Below are 26,678 nucleotides of genomic sequence, written 5' to 3'. Positions count from 1 at the left end.
AATTGTCCTAGGATAAATGTGTTCTATTTTAGCATTACATTTACTGAATTTGTCTGCTTCATATTATCTGTTTCATAGATTCATAAATATTGTGTTCCTACCTTGTAGTTGCACCTGACTGTGACCTGAGTGGCATCCCAGATCTGTGCTATGTTGCTAAGGAGGGAAGCACAGTCCGTATCAAAGTCCCTATTGTTGGCAAACCAGCACCGTCAGCCATCTGGAAGAAGGGACATGTTTCTCTTGGAGACAGTGGAAGAATGTCAGTTGAATCTACACCAACTTTGACAACTTTGCTCATCCGTGATTGCCAGAGAGGTGATGCAGAAAATTACACAATCCTGCTAAGAAACGCAGCAGGAGTCAAAGAAGCAAAGATGCAGATTAGAGTGGTTGGAAAACCAGGAATACCAACAGGACCATTCAAGTTTGATGAAATCACTGCCGATGGAATCACTCTGGAGTGGGGTCCACCAAAAGATGATGGTGGGACTGAAATATCCAACTACATTCTGGAGAAGCGGAAATCAACAGCCAACAAGTGGGCTACTGTGGCCTCCGCTATCCAGAAGAATACCATGAGAGTTACCAGGCTCCATGATGGTACTGAATACATCTTCAGAGTGTTTGCAGAAAACAAATATGGAGTTGGAGAATGCCTCAAATCTGACCCAGTGGTGGCTCAGCATCCATTCAGTGAGTTCTTGTCATATTGACAATATATTTTAAAATGTTTGAAATAAATAGTTTTTAGGACAGAAATCTGTGTTCTGCCAATAGTTTGATGATTGACTGACAGATGTACTATATGGCAATAATTTCACAAAACTCAAAACATTCTTGTTTCACCAGATGTGCCTGACGCACCTGCACCACCAGAGATCGTGAGCATTCGCCATGAGTCTGCCATTTTGAATTGGACTGATCCTAAAGAAAATGGAGGCTCACCAATCACTGGTAATTATGAAAACACTATTTTTAGTAATCCATAGACTATAAGGAAAATGGACATGGAAAATGAACTATTCCTGAGATTACTGTGGAAAGCATTTGCTGAATGGTAAATAATAATGTATTGTTATTATTATTATCTCTGCAGGCTATCATGTTGAATACAAAGAGAGGAACAGCTTGATGTGGAAGAGAGCCACTAAGACCCCTATTAGAGTGAAGGACTGCAGAGTGACTGGACTGATTGAAGGCCTGGAGTATGAATTTAGAGTTATGGCAATGAATGCGGCCGGTTTAGGAAGGCCAAGCAGGGCAACAGAACCAGTCATCGCCCTTGATCCAATTGGTAGGTTTTGTTTCATTCTCTTTCTCTTTCTGTCCTATTGATATCATAATAATTCTGTCAACATGTACTCTTGATAACTTACTGGCTTTTTTGTTTCTCCACAGATCCTCCTGGTAAGCCTGATGTCATCAATGTAACCAGAAGCACTGTAACACTTATGTGGACTGCACCCAAGTACGACGGTGGACACAAACTGACTGGTTACCTGGTTGAGAAACTGGAACTGCCAGGAAAGACCTGGATGAAAGCAAATCATATCAATGTCCAAGGCCTTGCATTTACTGTGCCAGACCTTACAGAAGGCAGCAGCATGGAATTCAGAATCAGAGCTAAGAATGCAGCTGGCGCAATCAGTGTTCCTTCAGAGCAAACTGATACCCTTATCTGCAAAGATGAGTTTGGTAAGTAAAAAAAAGTGTTTATTTCAAGACAACGTCGATAGAATACATACTAAACTAGGACATGGACAGTAGCCTAATTTCTCTTGCTTATTTGTTCACAGAACCACCAAGCATCACTATCGATCCAGACATGAAGGAAGGTGTCTCTGTCAGAGCTGGGGACACCATTGTAGTATCTGCTTCCAAGATTCTTGGCAAACCTCCACCTACAGCTGTGTGGTCCAAGGCAGGAAGAGAATTCAAGACCTCAGATATTGTCCAGATCACAAGCACTCCAACTACTTCAACGTTGTCTATTAAATATGCAAGCAGGAAGAACACTGGAGAGTACACAATTACAGCCAGTAATCCTTTTGGTATCAGAGAAGAACATGTTAAGGTCAAGGTTCTTGATATCCCTGGACCTCCAGGCCCCATTGAAGCTAGCAGTGTGTCAGCTGAGAAGTGCACATTGACATGGTTGCCACCAGAAGAGGATGGCGGCTGCGCAATCAAATCCTACACACTGGAAAAGAGAGAAACAAGCCGTCTTCTCTGGACCAAACTTGCTGAAAATATATTTGATTGCAGATTTGTTGCAAGCAAGCTGATCAAGGGCAATGAGTACATCTTCCGTGTGTCTGCAGTGAACCAGTATGGCACTGGTGATGGGACCCAATCTGGCTCAGTCAAAATGGTTGACAGCTTTGGTAAGTTGCTTGAATATTCAGAATATTCTATTTGACAGTACTGTAGTATTTTACACATCGTTAATGTATTTTGCTCCTCTTTTTCTCCAGGCCCACCAGGCCCACCTGGAATCCCAGAGATTGACAATGTCAGCAGAAACGCTGTTACCATTTTCTGGAAGAGGCCAGTTAAAGATGGTGGAAGTGATATTAGAGGCTATCAGGTTGAGAGGAAAGAGAGAAGAGGAATGAGATGGGTGAGAGCATCGAAGAAAACGGTCTCTGACCTACGTTACAAAGTACAAGGACTGACGGAAGGTGTTCAGTATGAATTCAGAGTAACAGCTGAAAACAAAGCTGGCTTTGGGGAACCCAGTGAACCATCTGCTTATGTGATGACAAAGGATATTGTATGTAAGTAAACACAAAGGGTATTTTTCAAAACAAATAATTTATTCCCTGCCGTCATTGTAAATAAGAAATTATTTTTAATTGACCATAATAAATACAATTCAAATATATTTATGAAAGTTATTATGAAGTGTAAACCAGTAGATCTAATAATACCAAATCAAAATTTGATTTGATTTGATTTACCAGGTGATAAGTCTTGATATATGTCTTCTCTTTCTTCTTTTTAGATCCACCAGGACCTCCCTCTAACCCAAGAATTACTGACACCACCAAGACAACAGCCACATTCAACTGGGGTAAACCCCACTATGATGGCGGCCTGGATGTAGCAGGATACATTGTTGAGCACAAGAAGGAAGGACATGACGATTGGGTCACAGACGTCACAAGATTGAGAATTACAGAATACGTTGTGTCAGACCTGAAGGCTGGTGGGAACTACTATTTCAGAGTCAGAGCCATGAATACAGAGGGAGTTGGTGAACCAGCAGAGGTTGAAGAAATTGTTGAACTTAAGGACCGTGAGACACTTCCCGACTATGAGCTTGATGCTGAGTATAGAAGAACCCTTGTTGTCAGGGTCCGTGGATCCATTCGTATCTTCGTGCCAATTAAAGGACGTCCAGTTCCTGAAGTAACCTGGATGAAAGATGATGCCATTCTTGGTAAAGGTGGCCGTGAACACATTGATACTACGGAGTCGTATACTCTCCTGGTTATCCCTGACTGCACAAGATATGATGCTGGAAAATACATGCTGTCATTAGAGAATGTTGCTGGTAAGAGAGATGGATTTGTTAACGTCAGAGTACTGGATTCACCAGGACCACCTGTGAACTTGACACCACGTGAAATCACCAAAACAAGTATCACTATGCAGTGGGAAATCCCCATTATTGATGGTGGATCAAAGATCATTAACTACGTCATTGAGAAGCGAGAGGCCACAAGAAAGGCTTACACAGTAATCACTACAACCTGGCAGAAATGCTCCTTCAAGTTTGACAACTTGGATGAAGGCTCTGAATATTACTTCAGAGTATCTGCTGAAAATGATCTGGGCGTTGGCGAGCCAGCAGAGACACCTGAGACAATCAGAGCATCCCAAGCACCTACTGCCCCTGAAAATCTGTACGTCACTGACGTGTCAGCGGACACCGCAAGCCTTGCATGGACGAAGCCAAAACATGATGGTGGCAGTAGGATTACTGGATACGTTATTGAAGCACAGAAGAAGGACACAGAGACATGGACCCATGTAACAACTGTAAAGGCTCTTGACTACACAGCCACAGATCTCATTGAAAATATGGAGTATGTGTTCCGCATCATGGCAGTGAACAGCTCTGGCAGAAGTGATCCACGTGAAAGCAGACCTGCTGTCATTAGAGAGCAAACAACAGCGCCTGCATTTGACCTACGTGGAGTCTACCAGTCTTTGGTCATTGCTAAGGCTGGTGATAATGTGAAGGTTGAAATTCCGGTTCTGGGTCGCCCCAGACCAGCAGTTTCATGGAAGAGAGGTGAGGACACACTTAAACAGACGCAGAGAATCAATACGGATACTACTGCAACCTCAACTACTCTCCACATCAATGAGATCAAAAGGAGCGATGGTGGTCAATATTCGATGACTGGCAAGAATATACTTGGAACAACGACAGAGACAATTACTGTTGAAGTCCACGATATTCCAGGACCTCCTACTGGACCAATTAAGCTTGAAGAAGTTTCTTGTGACTACATTCTCTTATCATGGGAAGGTCCAGAGAATGATGGCGGTGTACCCATTAACAATTACATTGTTGAGGCTAGAGAAACCACAGGCACATCATGGGTTGAATTAGCAGCAACGGTTATCCGTACAACATTCAAAGCTGCTCGTCTCACAACAGGAATCATGTATCAGTTCCGTGTTAAAGCCCAGAACAGGTACGGCATTGGACCCTGTATAGTCTCAGAACAAGTGGTTGCTGCTTATCCATTTGATGTGCCAGGTCAACCAGGCCTTCCTGAAATTGTCCACTTCAACAAGGATTCTATGACTATTAGCTGGGATGAACCAGCTTCCGATGGTGGAAGCCCCATTTTGGGATATCACATTGAAAGGAAAGAGAAAAACAGTATCCTGTGGCAGAAGATCAGCAAAGCACTTGTAGTAGGGAACATGTTCAAATCAACAGGCTTGGTGGATGGAATCGCCTATGAGTACCGCGTTATTGCTGAAAACGTGGCTGGTTTGAGCAGGGCAAGCAAGCATTCTGAGACTACCTTTGCTCTGGATCCAGTGGACCCACCTGGCCAACCAATAGCATTGAATGTAACCAGACATGAGGTGACTCTTCAGTGGACAAGACCTGAAGGTGATGGAGGATTCTCAATAACTGGGTACCAAGTAGAAAAAAGAGAACTCCCAGACGGACGCTGGCTCAAGGCCAACTATAGCAACGTCCTTGAGACAACATTCACTGTTAGCGGTCTCACAGAGGATGCTACTTATGAGTTCCATGTTATGGCAAGAAACTCAGCTGGCGGTCTCAGTAAGCCATCTCTACCATCAGAGGAAATCACTTGCAGAGATGATGTTGAGGAGCCCAAACTTGAAGTTGATACAATCTATAATAGTACTGTGGTTGTGAAAGCAGGAGATGTCTTCAAACTTGCTGCCAGCGTAACAGGCAGACCAATACCAACACTGGTATGGACCAAAGACGGGAAGGAACTTGAAGATACAGCCAAGTTGGAAATCAAACTCTATGACTTTTCTACAACCTTAGTCAACAAAGATTCTCTAAGAAGGTGCGGTGGCACATTCACTTTAACTGCCAGCAATCCTGGTGGTTTTGCAAAGCATACCTTCAATGTTAAGATTCTTGATAGACCTGGACCTCCAGATGGTCCACTTGCTGTTACAGACGTCACTGCTGAGAAATGTATCCTCTCATGGCTGCCACCATCACATGATGGAGGTGCAAAGATTCTGCACTACATCATTGAGAAACGCGAAACAAGTAGACTTGCTTGGACAAATGTAGCAACAGACTTACAAGTTAACCGGTTTAAGGTTACCAAGTTGTTGAAGGGTAACGAGTATATCTTCAGAGTTATGGCTGTCAACATGTATGGAACTGGAGAGCCCCTTGAATCCGACCCAATGGTTTCTACAAATCCATATGTGCCAGCTGATGCTCCATCAACACCTGAGGTGACGACCATCACAAAGAACACCATGGTTGTTTGCTGGGAACGCCCTGATCACGACGGTGGAAGCGACATCTTCAACTATGTTGTTGAAAGGCGAGACAAAACCGGTCTTCGCTGGGTTAAATGCAACAAGAGGACTGTAACTGACCTGAGGTTCAAAGTATCGGGGCTCACACCAGGGCATGAATATGAATTCAGAATCATAGCAGAAAACAATGCTGGTTTAGGTACACCAAGTCCTTCCAGTGAATTCTACAAGGCAGTAGACACAATCTTCCAACCTGGACCACCTGGAAATCAAAGAGTCTTGGACACAACCAAGTCATCCATTACAGTTGCCTGGAACAAACCTGTATATGATGGTGGTTCTGACATCATTGGATACGTTGTAGAGACCTGTCTACCTGAGGAAGATGAATGGACAATTCGAACCCCTAAGAAGGGATTAGTTGGGACATCATTTACCATCACTAACCTGGTAGAAAACCAAGATTATAAAATCAACATTTGCGCAATTAACTGTGAAGGGGTTGGAGAGCCAGCACAAGTGCCTGGCACACCAATTGCAGAGGACAGGCTGCTTCCTCCTGAAATTGACCTTGGTGCAGAGCTTCGTAAGGTTGTCTGCATTAGAGCTTGCGGCACATTGAGACTCTTTGTACCTATTAAAGGAAGACCAACTCCTGATGTCAAGTGGTCCAGAGAAAATGGAGAGCCTGTTACGAGAGCAACTATTGACACCACATCATCATTTACTGCTCTTATGGTTGAAAATGTTGACAGATTTGACAGTGGAAAGTACATGTTGACAGTGGAAAATGCCTCAGGAAGCAAAACTGCATATGTGAATGTCAGAGTGCTGGACACACCTGGAGCACCACAAAGCCTCATAATCAGGGACGTCACCAGAGACTCAGTATCACTCATGTGGGATGCACCCCTTATTGATGGTGGCTCCAGAATTAGAAACTACGTTGTGGAGAAACGTGAATCAACACGAAAAGCTTACTCCACAGTTTGTGCTCAATGCGTTAAATCTAGCTGGAAGATTGGTGGCCTGGAGGAAGGAAACACATATTTCTTCAGAATTCTGGCTGAGAATGAATTTGGCATTGGACTTCCAATAGAGACTCCTGAGGCAGTCAGAGTATCAGAGAAACCACTTCCACCAGGCAAAGTAACTCTTGTTGATGTCACAGGCACCAGTGTCTCTCTGTCTTGGGAAAAACCAGATCACGATGGAGGTAGCAGAATCTCCGGATATATTGTTGAGATGCATGGCAAAGACAGTGAAACTTGGACCCAGTGTGCCGTTGCAAAAATCACACAGGCTGTTGTTCTTGGACTGACACAAGGTGAAGAATATATGTTCCGTGTGTCAGCACATAACGAAAAAGGAACCAGTGATCCTCGTCTACTTAGTGTACCTGTGGTAGCCAAAGATCTTGTTATTGCGCCAGTATTCAAGCTGCTGTTCACCACATTCAGTGTATTGGCAGGAGATGATCTCAAGATAGATTTGCCATATGCTGCTCGCCCCAAAGCAGTTGTGACCTGGCTCAAGGATGGTGTCGCACTAAAAGAAACAACCAGAGTCAATGCTGATGCCACTGATACACATTTGCATCTTGTGGTCAAGGAAGCCAGCAGGGAGGATGTGGGAAAGTACACCATCAAACTTGTAAACACAGCTGGTGAATCAACAGTGGACATTGCAGTTGTTGTTCTTGATAAGCCTGGTCCTCCAACTGGCCCAATCACTCTTGATGAAGTCACTTCTGACAGTGTGGTACTGTCCTGGAACCCACCTACATATGTGGGTGGTTGTGCCATTAACAACTATGTAGTAGAAAAGAGGGAAACATCCACCACAAACTGGCAGATTGTGTCTGCAACAGTTGCAAGAACCACCATTAAAGCAGCTCGGTTGAAGACTGGGTGTGAATATCAGTTCAGGATTGCTGCTGAAAACAGATATGGAAAGAGTCCAGTACTTATATCAGAAAATATTGTTGCTCAATATCCATTTGATCTCCCAAGTGCACCAGGGACCCCAATTGTACAATCATCTACAAAGGACAGCATGGTTATCGTATGGGAGAAGCCTGGTAGTGATGGCGGGAGCAAGATTTTGGGATATCACCTTGAGAGTAAGGAGAGAAACAGCCTCCTCTGGGTTAAACAAAACAAACAACTGATCCCAGACTTGAGGTTCAAGCTCAGTGGTCTTGATGAAGGTATTGAATATGAGTACAGAGTTTATGCTGAAAATATTGTTGGCGTTGGCAAAGCAAGCAAATTGTCAGAAATCCGTGTAGCAAGAGACCCCTGTGACAGTCCAGGCAAGCCTGAAGCTGTCATTGTCACAAGAGGAGCTGTCACTCTCCAATGGACTAAGCCAGAGTTAGATGGAGGTAGCAAAATCACTGGCTACGTTGTGGAGAAGAAAGAGCTGCCTGAAGGGCGCTGGATGAAGGCCAGTTTCGCCAATGTCATTGAGACCCAATTTATTGTTACTGGCTTAGTTGAAGACCAGTGCTATGAGTTCCGTGTCATTGCAAGAAATGCAGCAGGTGTTTACAGTCTTCCATCTGAGAGCACTGGGTCTATAACAGCAAAGGATGAAGTTGATCCTCCCAAAATAGAGATGGACTCAAAGTACTCTTCAACAATTGTTCTGATGGCAGGTGAATCGTTCAACCTTTGTGCAGATATTTTCGGAAAACCTGTACCCTCAGTCCATTGGATGAAAAACGACGTAGAAATAAAGGAGGCTGCACGTCTTGAGATAAAGAACACCGCTTTTAAAGCCTCATTGAGTGTTAAGGAGGCAATCCGTGTTGATGGAGGCCAATATATCCTACTTTTGAAAAATGTAGGTGGAGAGAAGTCAGTGCACATCAATGTCAAAGTGTTAGACAGACCTGGTCCACCAGGAGGCCCAATTTCAATCTATGGAGTCACAAGTGAAAAGGCTTGTATTGCCTGGAGACCACCAGCACAAGATGGAGGTAGTGATGTTTCTCATTACATCGTTGAGAAGAGAGAGACTAGCAGATTGGTTTGGACTCTGGTTGAACCTAAAGTGCAGACTCTAAATCTGAAGATCATAAAACTTGTTCCTGGAAATGAGTATGTCTTCCGAGTGATTCCTGTGAACAAATACGGAATTGGTGAACCTCTTGAATCTGAGCCAATGATTTCCAGAAATCAATTTGTGACACCTGATCCACCAACAGATGTGGAAGTCTCTACCATCACAAAAGATTCAATGGTGGTAACCTGGGAAAGACCTGAAAAGGATGGTGGAAATGCCATTTCTGGATTTGTTATTGAGAAGCGTGATAAAGAAGGTGTGCGCTGGACCAGATGCAATAAGCGTACAGTGAGTGAGCTGCGCTTCAGAGTAGCAGGTCTTCTTGAGAACCGCAGTTATGAGTTCCGAGTTTCATCTGAGAATGCTGCTGGAGTTGGTAAACCAAGTGAACCAACTATTTACTACAAGGCATTGGATGCTATCTTCACATCAGGTCCACCAAATAATCCCAAAGTGACTGACACAACAAGAACATCTGTGTCCTTGTCATGGGGCAAACCTATCTATGATGGTGGCTGTGAGATTCAAGGATACTTAGTGGAGGCCTGTGAAGGAGCATCTGATGAATGGACAATGTGCACTCCACCTGCCGGAATCACACACACTACATTTACAGTTAGAAAACTACTTGAGAAGCATGAGTATAAATTCAGAGTCTGTGCCATAAACAAGGTTGGTGTTGGTGAGCATGCAGATGTCCCTGGATCAGTTCTTCTAGAGGAGAAATTGGAAGCACCAGATCTTGAGCTTGATGCTGACATGAGGAAGATGATTAATGTCAGAGCTGGAAGTGCTCTTAGGTTGTTCATTCCTGTTAGGGGACGGCCGGCTCCTGAACTGAAATGGGGAAAGGCTGATGGAGAACTCAAGGAGACGGCACAGATTGACAATACAAGCAGTTATGCCTCACTCCTGATTGAAAATGTTGACAGATTTGACACTGGCAAGTACACTGTTACTGCAGAGAATTCCAGTGGAGTTAAATCTGTCTTCATCAGTGTCAGAGTACTTGATTCACCTAGTATGCCTGCAAATTTCGCTATCAAGGAGATAACAAAGAATTCAGTCACCCTTACTTGGGAGCCCCCTATTTTGGATGGGGGGTCTAAAATTAAGCAATATCATGTTGAGAAACGAGAAAGCACTAGGAAAGTGTATTCCCCTGTCACAACCTGTCATAAGATGTCATGGAAGATTGAACCACTTGTGGAGGGAAGTATCTATTTCTTCAGAGTTCTTGCTGAAAACGAGTGGGGCATTGGCTTACCTGCAGAGACCCCTGAACCCGTAAAGATTTCAGAGGTACCTCAACCTCCCGGTAAAGTTACAGTTCTGGATGTGACACGGAACAGTGTCTCTCTTAAGTGGGAGAAACCAGATCATGATGGAGGCAGCAGAATAAGCCATTATGAGATTGAAATGCAAGCCAAAGATAGTGACAAATGGACACTATGTGCTCAATGTAAATACCTTGAAACTACTGTCACTAGCTTAGCCCAAGGAGAGGAGTATCAATTCAGAGTAATTGCTGTTAATAGCAAAGGAAAGAGTGACTCTAGACTTCTCGCCAGTCCAGTAGTAGCAAAGGACCTTGTCATTGAACCTGACATAAGACCTAAATTAACCCAGTACAGCGTACAGGTTGGCTATGATCTGAAGATTGAAGTTCCCATTGCTGGACATCCTAAACCAGTCATTACATGGACAAAGGATGGTGCTGCCCTGAAACAAACCACAAGAGTTAATGTTGTCGACAGTGCACGCAATACACATCTAACCATCAAAGAAGCAACAAAAGACGATGGTGGATTGTATAGTATTAATATTACCAATATGCTTGGCTCCAAAGATGCCACCATTGAAGTAATCACACTAGATAAACCTGGCCCACCAACAGGCCCAATCAAGATGGATGACATCAGTGCTGAAAGTATCACACTTACCTGGGAACCACCTGCATACACTGGTGGCTGCCCAATTTCAAATTACGTTGTCCAGAAAAGAGATACAACCACAACTAACTGGGTTGTAGTCTCTGCCACTGTGGCAAGAAATACCCTTAAAGTGACAAATCTAAAAACAGGTGCAGAATACCAATTTAGGATCTTTGCTGAAAACAGATATGGCAAAAGTTATGCTATTGATTCTGAACCTGTCCTTGCCCAGTACCCCTTCAAGGAGCCAGGACCACCAGGAACACCTTACGTATCTTCATATACTAAGGATTACATGGTGGTGGAATGGCACAAACCCATTTCAGATGGAGGCAGTGCCATTTTCGGCTATCACATTGAGAGAAAGGAAAAGAACAGTATCCTTTGGACAAAGATCAATAAATCCCTCATCCAAGACTGTAGATTTAAATCTACTCCTTTGGAGGAAGGTATTGAATATGAGTTTAGAGTGTCTGCTGAGAATATCGTTGGCATTGGCGCGTGCAGCAAACTCTCTGAGGGATATGTGGCACGTGACCCATGTGATCCTCCTGGCACCCCAGAGGCTATCATTGTAACCAGGCACTCTGTGAAACTGAAGTGGACAAGACCACAGTATGATGGTGGCAGTCTGATCACAGGCTATGTGGTGGAGAAACGCGATCTCCCAGAGGGAAGATGGATGAAGGCAAGTTTCACAAATGTCATTGAAACTGTATTCACAGTTCTGGGTCTAACTGAGGATTGCAAATATGACTTCAGAGTCATAGCTAGGAATGCCGCTGGATCTATCAGCAAGCCCTCTCAGAGCACTGGATCCATCACAGCAAAGGATGAAGTTGATCCACCAAAATGTGAAGTTGACTCAGTGTACAGCCAGGTTGTTATCATCAATGCTGGGGAAACATTTACACTTGAGGCCGCTGTGCAAGGAAAGCCAATTCCAACAGCTCAATGGTTCAAGAGTGATGCATTAGTGGAGAACTCAGCAAGGGCTGAGATTATGAACTCAGATTTCCAAGCAAAGCTTGTTGTCAAAGATGCTATCAGAGTGGATGGAGGACAATATACGTTGCTTCTAACTAATGTTGCTGGAGATAAAACTGTAACGTTCAATGTGAGAGTACTGGACAGACCTGGGCCCTCTCAGGGACCCCTCACTGTTAGCAATGTCACATGTGAGAAATGTTCACTGTCCTGGCTTCCTCCAAGAGCTGACGGTGGCAGCAGTATTTCCCACTACGTCATTCAAAAGAGAGAAACTAGCCGTCTTGCATGGACTGTGGTTGCTAGTGATTGTGGAGCTACAATGTTCAAAGTCACAAAGCTTCTGAAGGGAAATGAGTACATCTTCCGTGTATTGGCTGTCAACAAATTTGGTACTGGTGAACCTCTTGAATCAGCCCCAGTTATAATGAGAAATCAATTTGTTACTCCTGGACCACCTCAAGAATTGGAAATAGCCAATATTGCAAGGGATTCCATGACTGTGTGCTGGACTCGCCCAGAGGTTGATGGTGGAAGTGAGATTGCTGGTTACATTGTTGAGAAGAGAGATAGAGCTGGAATCAGATGGACAAAATGCAACAAACGCAGAGTCACAGACCTTCGCTTCAGAGTGACAGGCCTGACAGAGGATCATGAATATGAATTCAGATTATCTGCTGAGAATGCTGCAGGAGTCGGCCAACCAACTGAACCAACTCCTTACACCAAAGCCTGTGATCCAACCTTTGAACCTGGTGCTCCCACTAATGCACATGTCGTTGATACTACCAAGAACTCCATTTCACTCGCATGGAGTAGACCCATTTACGACGGTGGTGTCGATATCCAGGGATATGCTGTGGAGATCTGCAAAGCCGATGAGGAGGAATGGACTCTATGCACTCCACCAACAGGAGTGAATGCCACTACCTTCAAAATCACCAAACTTATCGAGTATCAAGAATATAAGGTGCAGGTATGTGCCATCAATAAATTGGGTGTTGGTGAACCTGCTGAGATTTTAGGAACTGTAAAACCAGTGGATGCAATGTTCGCCCCAGAGATTGAGCTGGATTCAGAGCTAAGGAAAGGAGTCGTTGTGCGTGCTGGAGGATCCATGAGGATCAATATTCCATTCAAAGGACGTCCTACTCCAGAAATAAGCTGGTCCAAGGATGAAGGTGACTTCACTAACAAAGTTCAAATTGAGAAAGGCGCCGATTTTACTCAACTGTCAGTAGACATCTGTGACAGAAATGATGCTGGAAAGTACACTCTGACCCTGGAAAACAGCAGTGGTTCCAAGTCTGCATTTGTTTCCGTCAAAGTACTTGATACACCAGGAGCACCCGTAAACTTCACAGTGAAAGATATTAAGAAAAACTCTGTCAATCTTGTTTGGGAGCCCCCACTCATTGACGGAGGTGCGAGGGTCAAGCATTACTTTGTTGAGAAACGTGAATCCACTAGGAAAGCTTATTCCAACATTTCAAACAAGTGTACAAGGAACAGTTTCCATGTGGGAGATCTCATTGAGGGGGTTATTTATTACTTCAGAGTTATGGCTGAGAATGAATATGGTGTAGGCCTGGCAGCAGAAACAGCAGAGCCAGTGAAGACATCAGAAGTCCCTCTGCCTGTAGGAAAGATCACATTGACTGAAGTGACTAAGACAACCGCCTCAATGGCATGGGAAAAACCTGACCATGACGGTGGAAGTAGAATAATGGGATACTACATAGAAATGCTGCCGGCAGGATCAGAGGAATGGACCCTATCTACAACCACAAAAACATGTGAGGGAACTGCAGAAGGCCTAACCGCAGGTCAAGAATACCAGTTCAGAGTTTCAGCCTTTAATGACAAAGGAAAGAGTGACACAAGGGTATTAGCTGCCCCTGTCACAGCTAAAGATCTAACTATTGAACCTAGTTTCGTATTGGCATTCAACACCTTTAGTGTCCAACATGGTGAAGATCTGAAGATAGAAATACCAGTAAGAGGACGCCCAGCACCAAAAGTGGTATGGACAAAAGATGGACAGGCAATTAAAGAGACAACCAGGTTGAATGTTTCAAGAACAGCATCATCAACAATCCTTGCTATAAAAGAGGCAACCAGAGCGGATTCTGGCAAGTACAAAATCACAGCTACCAACAGTATAGGAGAAAAAGTTGCAGAAATCGGAGTGATCATCCTTGATAAACCTGGCCCAGTCACAGGGCCTATAAAGATTGAGGAAGTGAGTTCCAATTATGTCAACCTCGCATGGGAACCACCTGCGTACACAGGAGGTTGTCAAATAAACAATTACATTGTGGAAAAGCGTGACACAACAACCGTAGCATGGCAGTGTGTGTCTGCAACCATTGCAAGAACAACTATCAAAGTTACCAAGCTGAAAACCGGTACTGAATACCAGTTTAGGGTGTTTGCAGAAAACAGATATGGAAAGAGTCCGTCATTGGACTCAGCAGCTGTTGTTGCGCAATATCCTTTCAGTGAACCTCTTGCACCTGGTACTCCATTTGTGTCATCAGTGACAAAGGACCACATGGTTGTTGAATGGAAAGTACCAACCAGTGATGGAGGCAGTCCAATCCTTGGTTACCACCTCGAACGCAAAGAGAAGAACAGCATTCTCTGGACGAAGTTGAACAAACTGCTCATTCCTGACTGTCGATTCAAAACAACTGAACTTGAAGAGGGCATTGAGTATGAATTCAAGGTCTTCGCTGAGAACATTGCTGGTTTGAGTCCACCTAGCAAGATTTCTGATGTTTGTGTCGCCAGAGACCCATGTGATCCACCTGGTACCCCTGAGGCTATTGATATTACCAGGAACCACATTACACTGTCATGGAAAAAGCCCCAGTATGATGGTGGTAGCCTGATCACAGGCTATGTTGTTGAAAGGAAGAAGCTTCCTGATGGCCGTTGGATGAAGGCTAGCTTCACAAATGTAATTGAGACTCAATTCACAATCTCAGGTCTGACTGAAGAGTGTGAGTATGAGTTTAGAGTAATTGCAAGGAATGCATCTGGTATTTTCAGTGCTCCCTCTGAAAGCACTGGAGCAATTACTGCTAAAGATGAAATTGAAGCACCAACAGCATCAATGGATCCCAAATTCAAGGACTGTATTGTCATCCATGCTGGTGAAACATTTGTTATTGATGCTGATATTTTGGGAAAACCACTCCCTGAAATCACATGGTTGAAAGATGGAAAAGAAATCGACCAAACTACCCCAAGAATGGAGATCAAAACAACCATTCAACGTACTATTCTAACAGTCAAGGAATGTATCAGAGTAGATGGTGGACACTTTGTCCTGAGTCTTAGCAATGTTGGTGGAACAAAATCTATTCCCGTCAACGTGAAAGTTCTTGATAGACCTGGTCCACCCGAAGGTCCAATGAAGATAACTGGTGTGACTTCAGAGAAAGCCTATCTTCACTGGAGTCATCCATTACATGATGGCGGTGCAAGCTGTTCTCATTATATAATTGAAAAGAGGGAAACCAGCAGATTGTCATGGACTGTAGTCGAACCCAGAATCCAAGCGGTCAGCTACAAAGTGACTAAACTCTTGCCTGGCAATGAGTACATCTTCAGAGTTACAGCAGTAAATAAGTTTGGCATTGGTGAACCTCTTGAATCAGACCCAGTTATTGCACGTAATCCTTTTGTGACACCCAGCGCTCCCTCAACACCTGAAGCAAGTGCTATTACAAGGGACTCAATGGTCCTTACATGGGAACGTCCAGCAGATAATGGTGGCTCAGATATTGATGGCTATGTCCTGGAGAAACGAGATAAAGAGGGCATTAGATGGACAAAATGTAACAAGAAAAGACTTAATGACATCAGGTTCAGATGTACCGGACTCACCGAGGGACATTCGTATGAGTTCAGAGTGTCTGCTGAAAATGCTGCTGGTGTGGGAGTGCCAAGTGCACCAACAGAATACATCAAAGCCTGTGATGCCACATATCCACCTGGTCCTCCTAACAACCCTAAGGTGACAGACCACTCAAGCACAACTGTGTCACTCTCATGGACAAGACCCATCTATGATGGTGGAGCAGCCATCAAAGGATATGTTGTTGAGATGAGAGAAGAAGGAGATGAAGAATGGATAACCTGTACACTGCCAACTGGTGTACAAGCAACACACTTTACTGTGAAAAAACTGAGGGAAAATGCTGAATACTATTTCCGCATCTGTGCAATTAACATTGAAGGAGTTGGTGAGCATGTTGATGTTCCAGGGTCTGTAGTTGCATCTGAAAGACTTGAGGCCCCTGAGATTGAACTTGATTCAGACCTTAGGAAAATGGTCCAAGTACGGGCAAGTGCAACACTGCGTTTGTTTGTGACAATCAAAGGAAAACCTGAACCGGAAGTAAAGTGGTCCAAGATGGATGGCCCTCTTACTGAGCGTGCACAAATTGAGGTCACAAGCTCCTACACAATGCTTGTCATCGACAATGTCAATAGATTTGACACTGGCAAGTATGTGTTGACTCTTGAGAACCTTAGTGGTCAAAAATCAGCATTCATTAATGTCAGGGTGTTGGACTCACCAAGTGCCCCTGAGAACTTTGAAGTCAAGGATATTAAGAGAGATTCTGTATCACTATCCTGGGAGCCTCCTATGATTGACGGTGGAGCTAAGGTCACCCATTACATTGTGGAAAAGAGAGATAATACAAGACTGGCATTTACAAGTGTTACAAATAACTGTGTAAGAAATTCCATGAAGATTGATGACCTTAAGGAGGGCGGAATTTACTATTTCCGCGTCAAAGCTGTCAATGAGCTTGGTGTGGGTTTGCCAGCAGAAACAACAGAACCAATCAAGGTATCTCAAGCCCCCTTGCCTCCTGGCAAAGTTACGGTTGTAGATGTTACTCGCGACAGTGTGAGTCTCGCATGGGAAAAGCCTGATCATGATGGTGGTAGCAAAATCACAAGCTATACAGTAGAAATGAAAACCATGGGCGATGAGAAATGGACTGTATGCACTGAGATTAAAGCATTGGAAGCAACTATTGGTGGACTCACAACTGGTGAGGAATATTCATTTAGGATTACTGCTGTCAATGACAAAGGCAAGAGTGAACCTAAGCCACTGGCAGACCCTGTCGTAGTAAAGGACATTACAATCGAACCTATCATCGATCTGATGTTCAACACATACAGTGTCAAGGCAGGAGATGATCTGAAGATTGATGTTCCATTCAGAGGCAGACCTGAACCTGAGGTGGAATGGAAAAAAGATGGAGCTCTATTGAAGCAGACAACCAGGGTGAATGTTCTTACAGCAAAAAATTCATCGAAAATTACTATCAAAGACGCAACCAGGGAGGACTTTGGGAAGTATGAGATCAATTTAACCAACACCGTTGGCAAGAAATCAGCGACAATAGCTGTTATCATCTTGGATAAACCTGGCCCACCAGGTGCAATCAAGGTAGATGAAGTGAGTGCTGACAATATTTCACTGTCTTGGGATGCCCCACTCTACGATGGAGGATGTCAAATCAACAACTATGTTGTGGAGAAGAGAGATACTACCACTACAACATGGCAGATTGTTTCAGCCACAGTTGCCAGAACATCAATTAAAGTTCCCCGCTTGACACAAGGCACTGAATATCAGTTCCGTATTGCAGCTGAAAATCGCTACGGCAAGAGCCATGCTGTGGACTCCGCTCCAATTGTTGCACAGTACCCCTTCGAGACACCTGGCCTTCCCACTTCCCTCCATGTTGCCCATGCTACAAAGTCTGGCATTTTGGTTGCATGGGGTAAACCAGCCAGTGACGGCGGAAGTCCAATCATTGGTTATCACCTGGAAATGAAAGAACATAACAGTATTCTCTGGACAAAGATCAACAGAGGTATCATTGCTGAAACAGAATTCAAAGTGATTGGGATTGAGGAAGGCTTGCTGTATGAGTTCCGTGTTTATGCTCAGAATATTGCTGGAATTGGACCTTGCACCAAAGCCTCTGAGCCTGTAGCTGCAAGAGATCCTTGTGATCCACCTGTTAACCTTGAGGTCATTGACATCACAAGAACTTCAGTTTCCATTACTTGGCAGGCGCCAGAGAATGACGGTGGAGCCAAGGTGACTGGCTACATTGTTGAACGCAGGGAGCTTCCAGATGGCCGTTGGCTGAAGTGCAATTTCGCCAGTCTCCAGGACACATACTTTGACATTACAGGCCTTACAGAGGACGTACAATATGACTTCCATGTTATTGCAAAGAATGCAGCTGGATTACTCAGTGAGCCATCACTGAGCACAGGTGCCATCACAGTCAAGGATGAGGTGGATTCACCTCGCATTGAGTTGGAAGACAGGTTTAGGCAATTAGTAGTTGTCAAAGCTGGAGATATTTTGAGAATAGATGCAGATATTTCTGGGCGCCCACGTCCAGTCATTGCATGGACAAAGGATGGTAAAGAAATTGATGCCAAGGCAAGAGTGGAGATTACTTCAACACACAGCAAAACCACATTAATAGTCAGAGACACTATCAGAAGAGACACTGGCCAGTACATTGTAACTCTACAGAACGTTGCTGGCACAAGGTCCTTGGCTGTAAACTGTAAGATCCTTGACCGCCCTGGACCATCCTCTGGACCATTGGTGGTCACTGGTCTGACAGCAGAGAAGTGCACTTTGACCTGGGGACCACCTCAAGAAAATGGTGGTGCAGAAATCATGCACTACATTGTTGAGAAACGTGAAACCAGTCGTCTCACCTGGACTTTAGTATATGGCGATATGAAAGCTACAACATGCAAAGTCACCAAACTGCTTAAAGGAAATGAATACATCTTCAGAGTAAGGGGAGTGAACAAATATGGAGACGGTGAAGCCCTGGAGAGTGAGCCCACCAGAGCCAAGAATGCATACACTGTCCCTGCAGCACCAACAGATGTTCAAATCACGAGTATCACAAGTGATGCAATGACAATCTGCTGGGAAAGACCAGAATCCGATGGAGGAAGCAGCATTTATGGCTATGTTATTGAGAAACGAGAGAAAATTGGATTGCGCTGGGTACGAGTGAACAAAAAGCCTGTGTATGACCTCAGGGTCAAGGCATCTAATCTCCGTGAGGGAGCTGAATATGAGTACAGAGTCTATGCAGAAAATGCTGCAGGCTTGAGCCAACCAAGTATTCCTACCGAACTAACAAAGGCAGAGGATCCCCAATTCTTGCCATCTCCACCACCTAAACCTAAAGTTATTGACTCCTCCAAGACTACTGTTTCTCTTTCTTGGAACAAGCCGTTGTTTGATGGTGGTGCTCCTGTGACAGGATACTGTGTTGAATATAGGAGAACAGATGAATACGATGATGACTGGTGTGTCGGTGTTTCAAACACAAAGAACACTGAATTCACCGTCGTTGGATTAACTTCTGGAGCAGAATATATATTTGTTGTCAAATCAATCAACAAGATTGGTCTCAGTGAGCCAAGCCCCCCTACGGATCCACAGGTGGCTAAAGAGAGAGAAGAGGAACCAGTATTTGATATCACCAATGAGATGCGAAAGACACTCATTGTAAAGGACGGTAGTTCATTCACCCTAACTGTGCCATTCAGGGGAAAGCCCGTTCCTAATGTTATGTGGACCAAGGCTGCTGTTGACCTGAGAGTGAGGGCCAGTATTGATACCACTGATACCTTCACATCTATCACAGTGGAACAAGCAACAAGAGATGACTCTGGGAAATATATTGTGACTCTCCAAAACATAGCTGGAAAAGTTGCATGTACATTAAATGTCAGGGTTCTGGACTCTCCTGGCCCACCATCTCATGTTGGGTTCAAGGATGTTACAAAGAGCTCTGCAACAGTTACATGGGATACCCCAGATAATGAAGGTGGCGCTGCAGTAAAGAACTACCTTGTTGATATTCGTGAGGCAAGCAAAAAGGGATGGACCAGACTCACAGATACCTGCCATCGTCTAACCTACAAAGTAACAGACCTTGTGGAGGGAGGAGTATACTACTTTAGAGTCACAGGTGAAAATGAATATGGAGTTGGTGTATCAGCTGAGACCAAAGATGGAGCAAAGATTACAGGTATACTAGAATTGAAAATAAGAAAACAACATTTAAGTTTAACATGTTATTTTATTATATGGTGTTATAAAAATGTCCATGTTTCTTCTTGATTTTAGAAAAACCCAGCCCACCAGCATCACTTGGAGTCACTGATATCACCAAGGAAAGTGTTTCACTTGCTTGGGGCAAGCCCGAGCAAGACGGAGGTAGCAGAATCACCAGTTACCAAATCGATGCTCTTGAGAAGGGTCAGGATAAATGGGTGAAAGTTGGTGTCACCAAGTTCACCCACATTGTGGTCTATGGTCTGACGCAAAATGCTGAATACTTCTTCAGAGTTCGTGCTGAAAACCACGCTGGATTCAGTGATACTAAAGACATGATTCTGCCTGTAACAGTTAAAGACCAGCATGGTGAGTTTTTCCCCTACATTTTATTTTCACAAACTAGTGACGGTATAAAATTGCTGAGCATAATCCAAGATAGTACTACATTATGTGTGTAAAGCTGGTTAAAAAACACATTCTTACATGTAGAGTGTTTCATTTTGATATCTTCAAATAGATCATAATTATTAATTTTCCTTAATAATCCTCCATATCCTTTCAACAGAACCTCCTGAGATCAACATGAAGAAGTTCCCCCACAATACAGTCTATGTCAGAGCAGGATCAAACCTGAAATGTGAGATCCCACTTACTGGCAGACCTATGCCAAAGGTTTCTCTTTCAAAGGACAATGTTGCACTGAAGTCAACTATGAGATTCAACTCTGAAGTAACTCCTGAATACCTCATCATTACTCTTCGTGAGAGCATTGCAATTGATTCAGGAAGGTATGACATCTGTGCCTCCAACACAAGTGGAACCACCAAGTCTTTTGTTAACATTGTGGTCCTGGATAGACCAAGCGCCCCAGTTGGTCCTGTGGAAATGACTGACGTGACAGAGGACAGTGTGAGTCTGAAGTGGTGTCCTCCTCGTTATGATGGTGGAAGCACCATTTCAAATTACATCATCCTCAAACGTGAAACAACCAACGCCAACTGGACTGAGGTCTCCTCGGCCGTCGCAAGATGCACCATGAAAATCATGAAGCTTACAACAGGACTGGAGTACCAGTTCAGAATCAGGGCTGAGAATCGCTACGGTGTCAGTGAGCACATTGACTCTCCAACCGTCAGAGTAGATCTGCCCTACAGTGAGTTTTATACCACTCTATTAATTAATGTGTTCTGTTTGTACTGTATATATACATCTGAATATTTAAAAAATACGTAATATACAAAATATGTTTTTCTTTCATTTTAGCCGTCCCTGTAGCTCCATCAGCTCCTATGGTTACATCTGTAACCAGAGAGAGCATCACTGTAGCCTGGAAGGAGCCAGCCTCCAATGGAGGAAGCCATGTCTTTGGATACCACCTTGAAATAAAGGATAGAAACAGCATCTGTTGGCAGAAGGTTAACAAGACTGTTATCCGTGCCACACACTACAAGGTGTCAGACATTGCTGCCGGCCTCATCTATGAGTTCAGGGTTACAGCAGAAAACGCAGCTGGATGCAGTCCACTCAGCAAAATCTCAGACGCAGTACTTGCAATTGATGCTTGCGGTAAGTCGACTTGGTTACTGTCATTTTCGTGATTGAATACTACTGTGTGTCCTCTAAACTTTACAAATCATCTACGGATCAGAACCTTCACATCTGTTTTTTTGCAGAGCCTCCAACCAATGTCAGGATCACTGACATCACGAAGACTTCCATCAGCATCGCATGGCAGAAGCCCAATTATGATGGCGGTAGCAAGATCACAGGATACCTGATTGAGAAGAAAGAGGGCCAGAAGGACAGATGGACGAAGGCTAACTTGACCAATGTTTCTGACACACATTATACTGTGACAGGACTTACTCAGGATGAGACCTATGAATTCAGAGTCATGGCAAAGAATGCAGTTGGATCAATTAGCAATCCATCCATCATTGCAGGCCCTGCAACTTGTGTGGATACATATGGTGGGTTATGTTCCAAATATGATAAAAGTAGGAATTGAACATTGCATTGAACATTCCATTGAACTAATAGTTAATGTAATGCATCTTATGTGTTATATCATAGGTGCCCCTGAGATTGAAATTCCTGATGAATATCGCGAGGTTGTGAAACACAAAGCTGGAACCACTGTCGAGCTTAGATTTGGAATCATTGCCAAACCAGCACCGACAATTGAGTGGTACAAGGACAGAAAGGAACTTGAGTCCGGTGCCCAGGCTCAGCTGGTACAGAAGAATGCTGCTGATAGTTCCACTCTTATCATCAGGGATACCACACGTCTCAACTCTGGAACATATGAGATGAGGCTCAAAAACTCTTTGGGCTCAGCATATGCCTACGTCAGAGTACAAATTCTTGGTACATATTGCTCCTTATCATTTTTATTTTGGTACCTATATGTCTACACTGTTGGCACAGTATCGAAAATCATATGGAAAGTTACTCAATACAAACGTATCTCTAATTAGCAAATAACCAAAACAATGAATGTGCAAAGTGACATAGTGTTCTTCAAATGTTTTGTCATTATTAGATAAACCAGGACCACCACCTGGCGAGATTCAGCTCAAGAAGGTCACTGCTAACAGTATCACCATAATGTGGGATCCTCCTGAGGACGAGGGTGGCGCAATGGTAACCCACTACATTGTGGAGAAACGGGAGGCCAGCAGAATTCAATGGTCCATTATCTCTGAGAATTGGGCGGAATGTATTGTGAATGTCCCAAGACTGATCAAAGGCAATGAGTACATCTTCAGAGTCCGAGGTGTGAACAAATATGGAGTTGGAGACCCACTGGAATCTGAACCCGTAGAAGCAAAGAATGCATTTGGTAAGGATAAAACAAGCAACATCTTTCCAGCTACCTGAACATATTGTATTTCGGTCCCAATGTGATCTAACATGCATATTTTTTTTTGCAGTTCCTCCAAGTCAACCTTCCAAGCCTCAAGTCACCATGATCACACACTCCTCAATGACGGTGGTATGGGAAAGACCTGGAATTGATGGCGGAAGTGACATTGATGGATATTACCTGGAAAAACGAGAGAAGACAAGCTTGTGTTGGTTCAAGGTTATCAAAAACACCATTCGTGATACAAGACAGAAAGTCAGCAACCTGCTCACTGGAAAGGACTATCAATATCGTGTATGTGCTGTCAATAAGGCTGGAGCTGGTCCATACTCCGAAGAGTCTGACCTCTTCAAAGCTGCTGATGCAGTTGGTATGTTATTCTCCTCATTGCCATCCTGGAACATAACATTTACATTTGGGTTATTTGGCAGACACTCTTATCCACAGCAACTTACAGTCAGAACATAGCATGTTTCATGTTTCCTCTACTACTTGTTCATTACATTTCTCTTACATTTGACAATGTATTTTTTCTTAATTTTAGACCCACCAGGTGAACCAACCAAACTCAGAGTGGTCGACTCCACCAAAACATCCATCACCCTAGGCTGGGTGGCGCCAGTGTATGATGGTGGCAGCGAGATCACCAGCTACATCGTTGAGCAGATGACCTCTGAAGAAAGGGAATGGGCTGTCATCAGCCACAATGGAGAAGTGAGGACAACAGAGTATGTTGTGAATCACCTGAAACCAGGAACCTATTACTTCTTCCGTGTATCTGCTGTCAACTCTCTGGGACCCAGTCAACCAATCGAGATGTACCAGCCTGTTCAATCCAAGGATATTCTTGGTTCGTCTTCAAATATTCACAACATTCTATTAATATGTTAACATTGTACTTATTGCACTAGTACCAAATCTCTTACCTATTTTTCTATCTTTCCTATCCGTCTAACAGAGGAGGCTGATCTTGATTTGGATGTTCCCATGACGACTCAATACACCGCCAAGGCAGGAAGGGATATTGAGGTGTTTATTCCACTGAAGGGCAGACCTGCACCAAACTGCACATGGAGAAGACATGACAAGAACATGGCCAGCGATGCAAGATACACTATCACCAGCACAGAACGTACAACAGTTCTTGTCATTCCAAAGGTCACCCGTGACGACTGCGGCAAATACTACTTGGAGATTGAGAACGGTGTTGGCGAGTCCAAGTTCATCACTGTGTCTGTCAAGGTTCTTGACACCCCATCCACTTGCCAAAAACTGATCATCAAGAATGTCACCAGAGGCAAGTTGACCCTGAGCTGGGAAGCTCCTCTGATCGATGGTGGTTCCCCAATCACCAACTACATTGTGGAGAAGAAAGACGCTAACAACAGAGCGTATACAGTCGTGTCATCAGAGTGCCCCAACACATCATACAAGATCGACGGTCTGTCAGATGAAATTGCCTACTTCTTCAGAGTGTCTGCTGAGAATGAGCATGGTACTGGTGATACATGTGAGACTGCAGAGCCAGTCAGGGCCACTGAGACCCCCGGACCAGTCAAAGAGCTGGTCATGACAGACGCTACTAATACATCAGTGACTCTTCACTGGACCAAGCCTGACCATGATGGAGGTAGCCACATTTCAGACTATGTCATTGAGACGAAAACTAAAGAGGAAGAAACCTGGACTGTTGCTACAACATGCAAGCGTTGCACATGTGAAGTTAAAAACCAGAAGGAAAATTCTGTTGTGAACTTTAGAGTGTTTTCTAAGAATGAGAAGGGCATCAGTGACTTCTCTCAGATTGGGCCCATAACAGTAAAGGAGTTCATTATTCCACCTGAGGCCAACATGATAGATTATCCAAATGGCGAACTCTTTGTTCGTGTCGGTCAAAACATCCATATTGAGATGCCATTTAAGGGTAAACCAAAGCCATCTGTTGGATGGATGAAGGAAAACATTCCTTTGAAAGAAAGTGAACAGATTCGCTTCCGTGAAACAGACAACAAAGTGTCTATAACAGTCAGAAGCGCAAAGAAAGAGAATGCAGGCCTATACACATTGGTTCTGAACAACAAGCTTATCAAGAACTTCTTTGACGTCAATGTGATCACTCTCGGACCCCCCTCTGTGCCAGTTGGACCGGTCCGATTTGATGAGGTCAAAGCACAGGGCATCATTATATCTTGGGATGAACCACAGGACAATGGAGGTGGAGACATCACTTGCTACAGTGTGGAGAAACGAGAGACGGCCCAGGCTAATTGGAAGATGGTTTGCTCCAGTGTGGTGAGGACAACGTTCAAGATACCCAACCTGGTCAAGGGCACAGAGTACCAGTTTAGAGTACGTGCAGAGAACAAATACGGAGTGAGCGATCCTTTGAATTCACCAGACGTGATCGCCCAACACCAGTACATGCCACCAGGTGCACCAGGAAAACCAGTCACATACAACGTTACCAGTGACGGCATGACTATCCAATGGGAAGCACCCAGCTTTGATGGCGGCTCACCAATCACCGGCTACCATGTTGAGAAGAAGGACAGAAACAGCCTGCTGTGGACTAAAGTAAATTCCAGCATCATCTCTGCCCGTGACTACAGAATCATTCAGTTGATTGAAGGACTGGAGTATTCCTTCAGAGTCTATGCAGAGAATAATGCTGGCCTGAGTCCCGTCAGTGAACAGAGCAAACATGCCCTCGCAATCTCCCCAGTTGGTGAGTACAAAATATTTATGACTGTCTATGACAGATGTAATAATGTCTTGTGTAGCTGTTATAACGGCTTTATGAATGCATACATAACGGGGACTACAATAAAGTGTTACCTTGTTGTTTTTTCCTCAATGAACAGTCTGCTATCATGAACATACATACTTTATGAACATACACTACTTCAGCAACCTGACCTTTCCTTTCCCCCCTAGATCCACCTGGTACGCCTAACGTCATTGATGTCACAAGAGATACTGTCACTCTCAAATGGGATATACCCAAGAAAGATGGAGGATTTAAGATTGTGGCATACAGTGTGGAGAGACGTCAAGGTAGAGGCAAATGGTTGAGATGCAACTTCACCGACATAAGTGATTTGCAATTCACCATCACCGGACTTTCTGCTGGTGATCGCTATGAATTCAGAGTGATTGCCAGAAATGCTGTCGGTACAGTCAGTCCACCCTCACAGTCATCGGGCTATGTCATGACCAAAGATGAAAGTGGTAATTATACATTATATTAAATATACATTATACTGTACATTATATAACCTGTTTATTTTGTCTGGCTATCTAAGTTTGTCTCTATGTGATTACATTTATCATTAATGTCATGTTTTTGTGTCTCTCTCTGTTTAGTTTCTCCCGACATTGAGTTCAGAGCCGACACTGCTCTTGTGTACAAGGCTGGCGAAAACATCAAACTAAACTGTAGTATCACGGGTCGACCAGTGCCTCAGGTCATATGGTACAAGGATGGTAAAGAGATTGACAAGATGATGTTGATTGATATTACCACTAACATCGGCTCCAGCCACCTGTTCATCAGAGATGCTGATCGCAACCATCGCGGAGTGTACATGGTGGAAGCCAAGAACAGCTCTGGAACAAAGACAGAGAGTATCAACATCAGAGTCTCAGGTTGGTTTATAGATAAATA

At 44.0% G+C, this 26,678-nt stretch overlaps 1 protein-coding gene across 1 annotated transcript in view; it reads left to right on the top strand.

Annotated features, from left to right (window-relative positions):
• LOC115160992 (titin) overlaps positions 1-26,678 on the top strand; it is a 179,609-nt gene that overhangs the window by 130,546 nt on the left and 22,385 nt on the right. The window contains exons 176-193 of the mRNA XM_029711620.1: positions 109-696; positions 853-957; positions 1,100-1,297; positions 1,402-1,698; positions 1,800-2,387; positions 2,478-2,780; positions 3,008-20,119; positions 20,218-20,514; positions 20,714-21,301; positions 21,412-21,714; positions 21,822-22,118; positions 22,222-22,515; positions 22,691-22,990; positions 23,082-23,384; positions 23,559-23,864; positions 23,973-25,739; positions 25,949-26,242; positions 26,378-26,659. Of these exons, the coding sequence (XP_029567480.1) occupies positions 109-696; positions 853-957; positions 1,100-1,297; positions 1,402-1,698; positions 1,800-2,387; positions 2,478-2,780; positions 3,008-20,119; positions 20,218-20,514; positions 20,714-21,301; positions 21,412-21,714; positions 21,822-22,118; positions 22,222-22,515; positions 22,691-22,990; positions 23,082-23,384; positions 23,559-23,864; positions 23,973-25,739; positions 25,949-26,242; positions 26,378-26,659 (24,222 nt within the window). The remainder of the gene's footprint in view (positions 1-108; positions 697-852; positions 958-1,099; positions 1,298-1,401; positions 1,699-1,799; positions 2,388-2,477; positions 2,781-3,007; positions 20,120-20,217; positions 20,515-20,713; positions 21,302-21,411; positions 21,715-21,821; positions 22,119-22,221; positions 22,516-22,690; positions 22,991-23,081; positions 23,385-23,558; positions 23,865-23,972; positions 25,740-25,948; positions 26,243-26,377; positions 26,660-26,678) is intronic.

This window comes from Salmo trutta, chromosome 24 (genome assembly GCF_901001165.1).
Source record: "Salmo trutta chromosome 24, fSalTru1.1, whole genome shotgun sequence".
In the NCBI taxonomy this organism is placed as follows: Eukaryota; Metazoa; Chordata; class Actinopteri; order Salmoniformes; family Salmonidae; genus Salmo; species Salmo trutta.
Note: the sequence above shows the minus strand (reverse complement) of the source record. Positions and strands in the feature narration are given on the sequence as shown.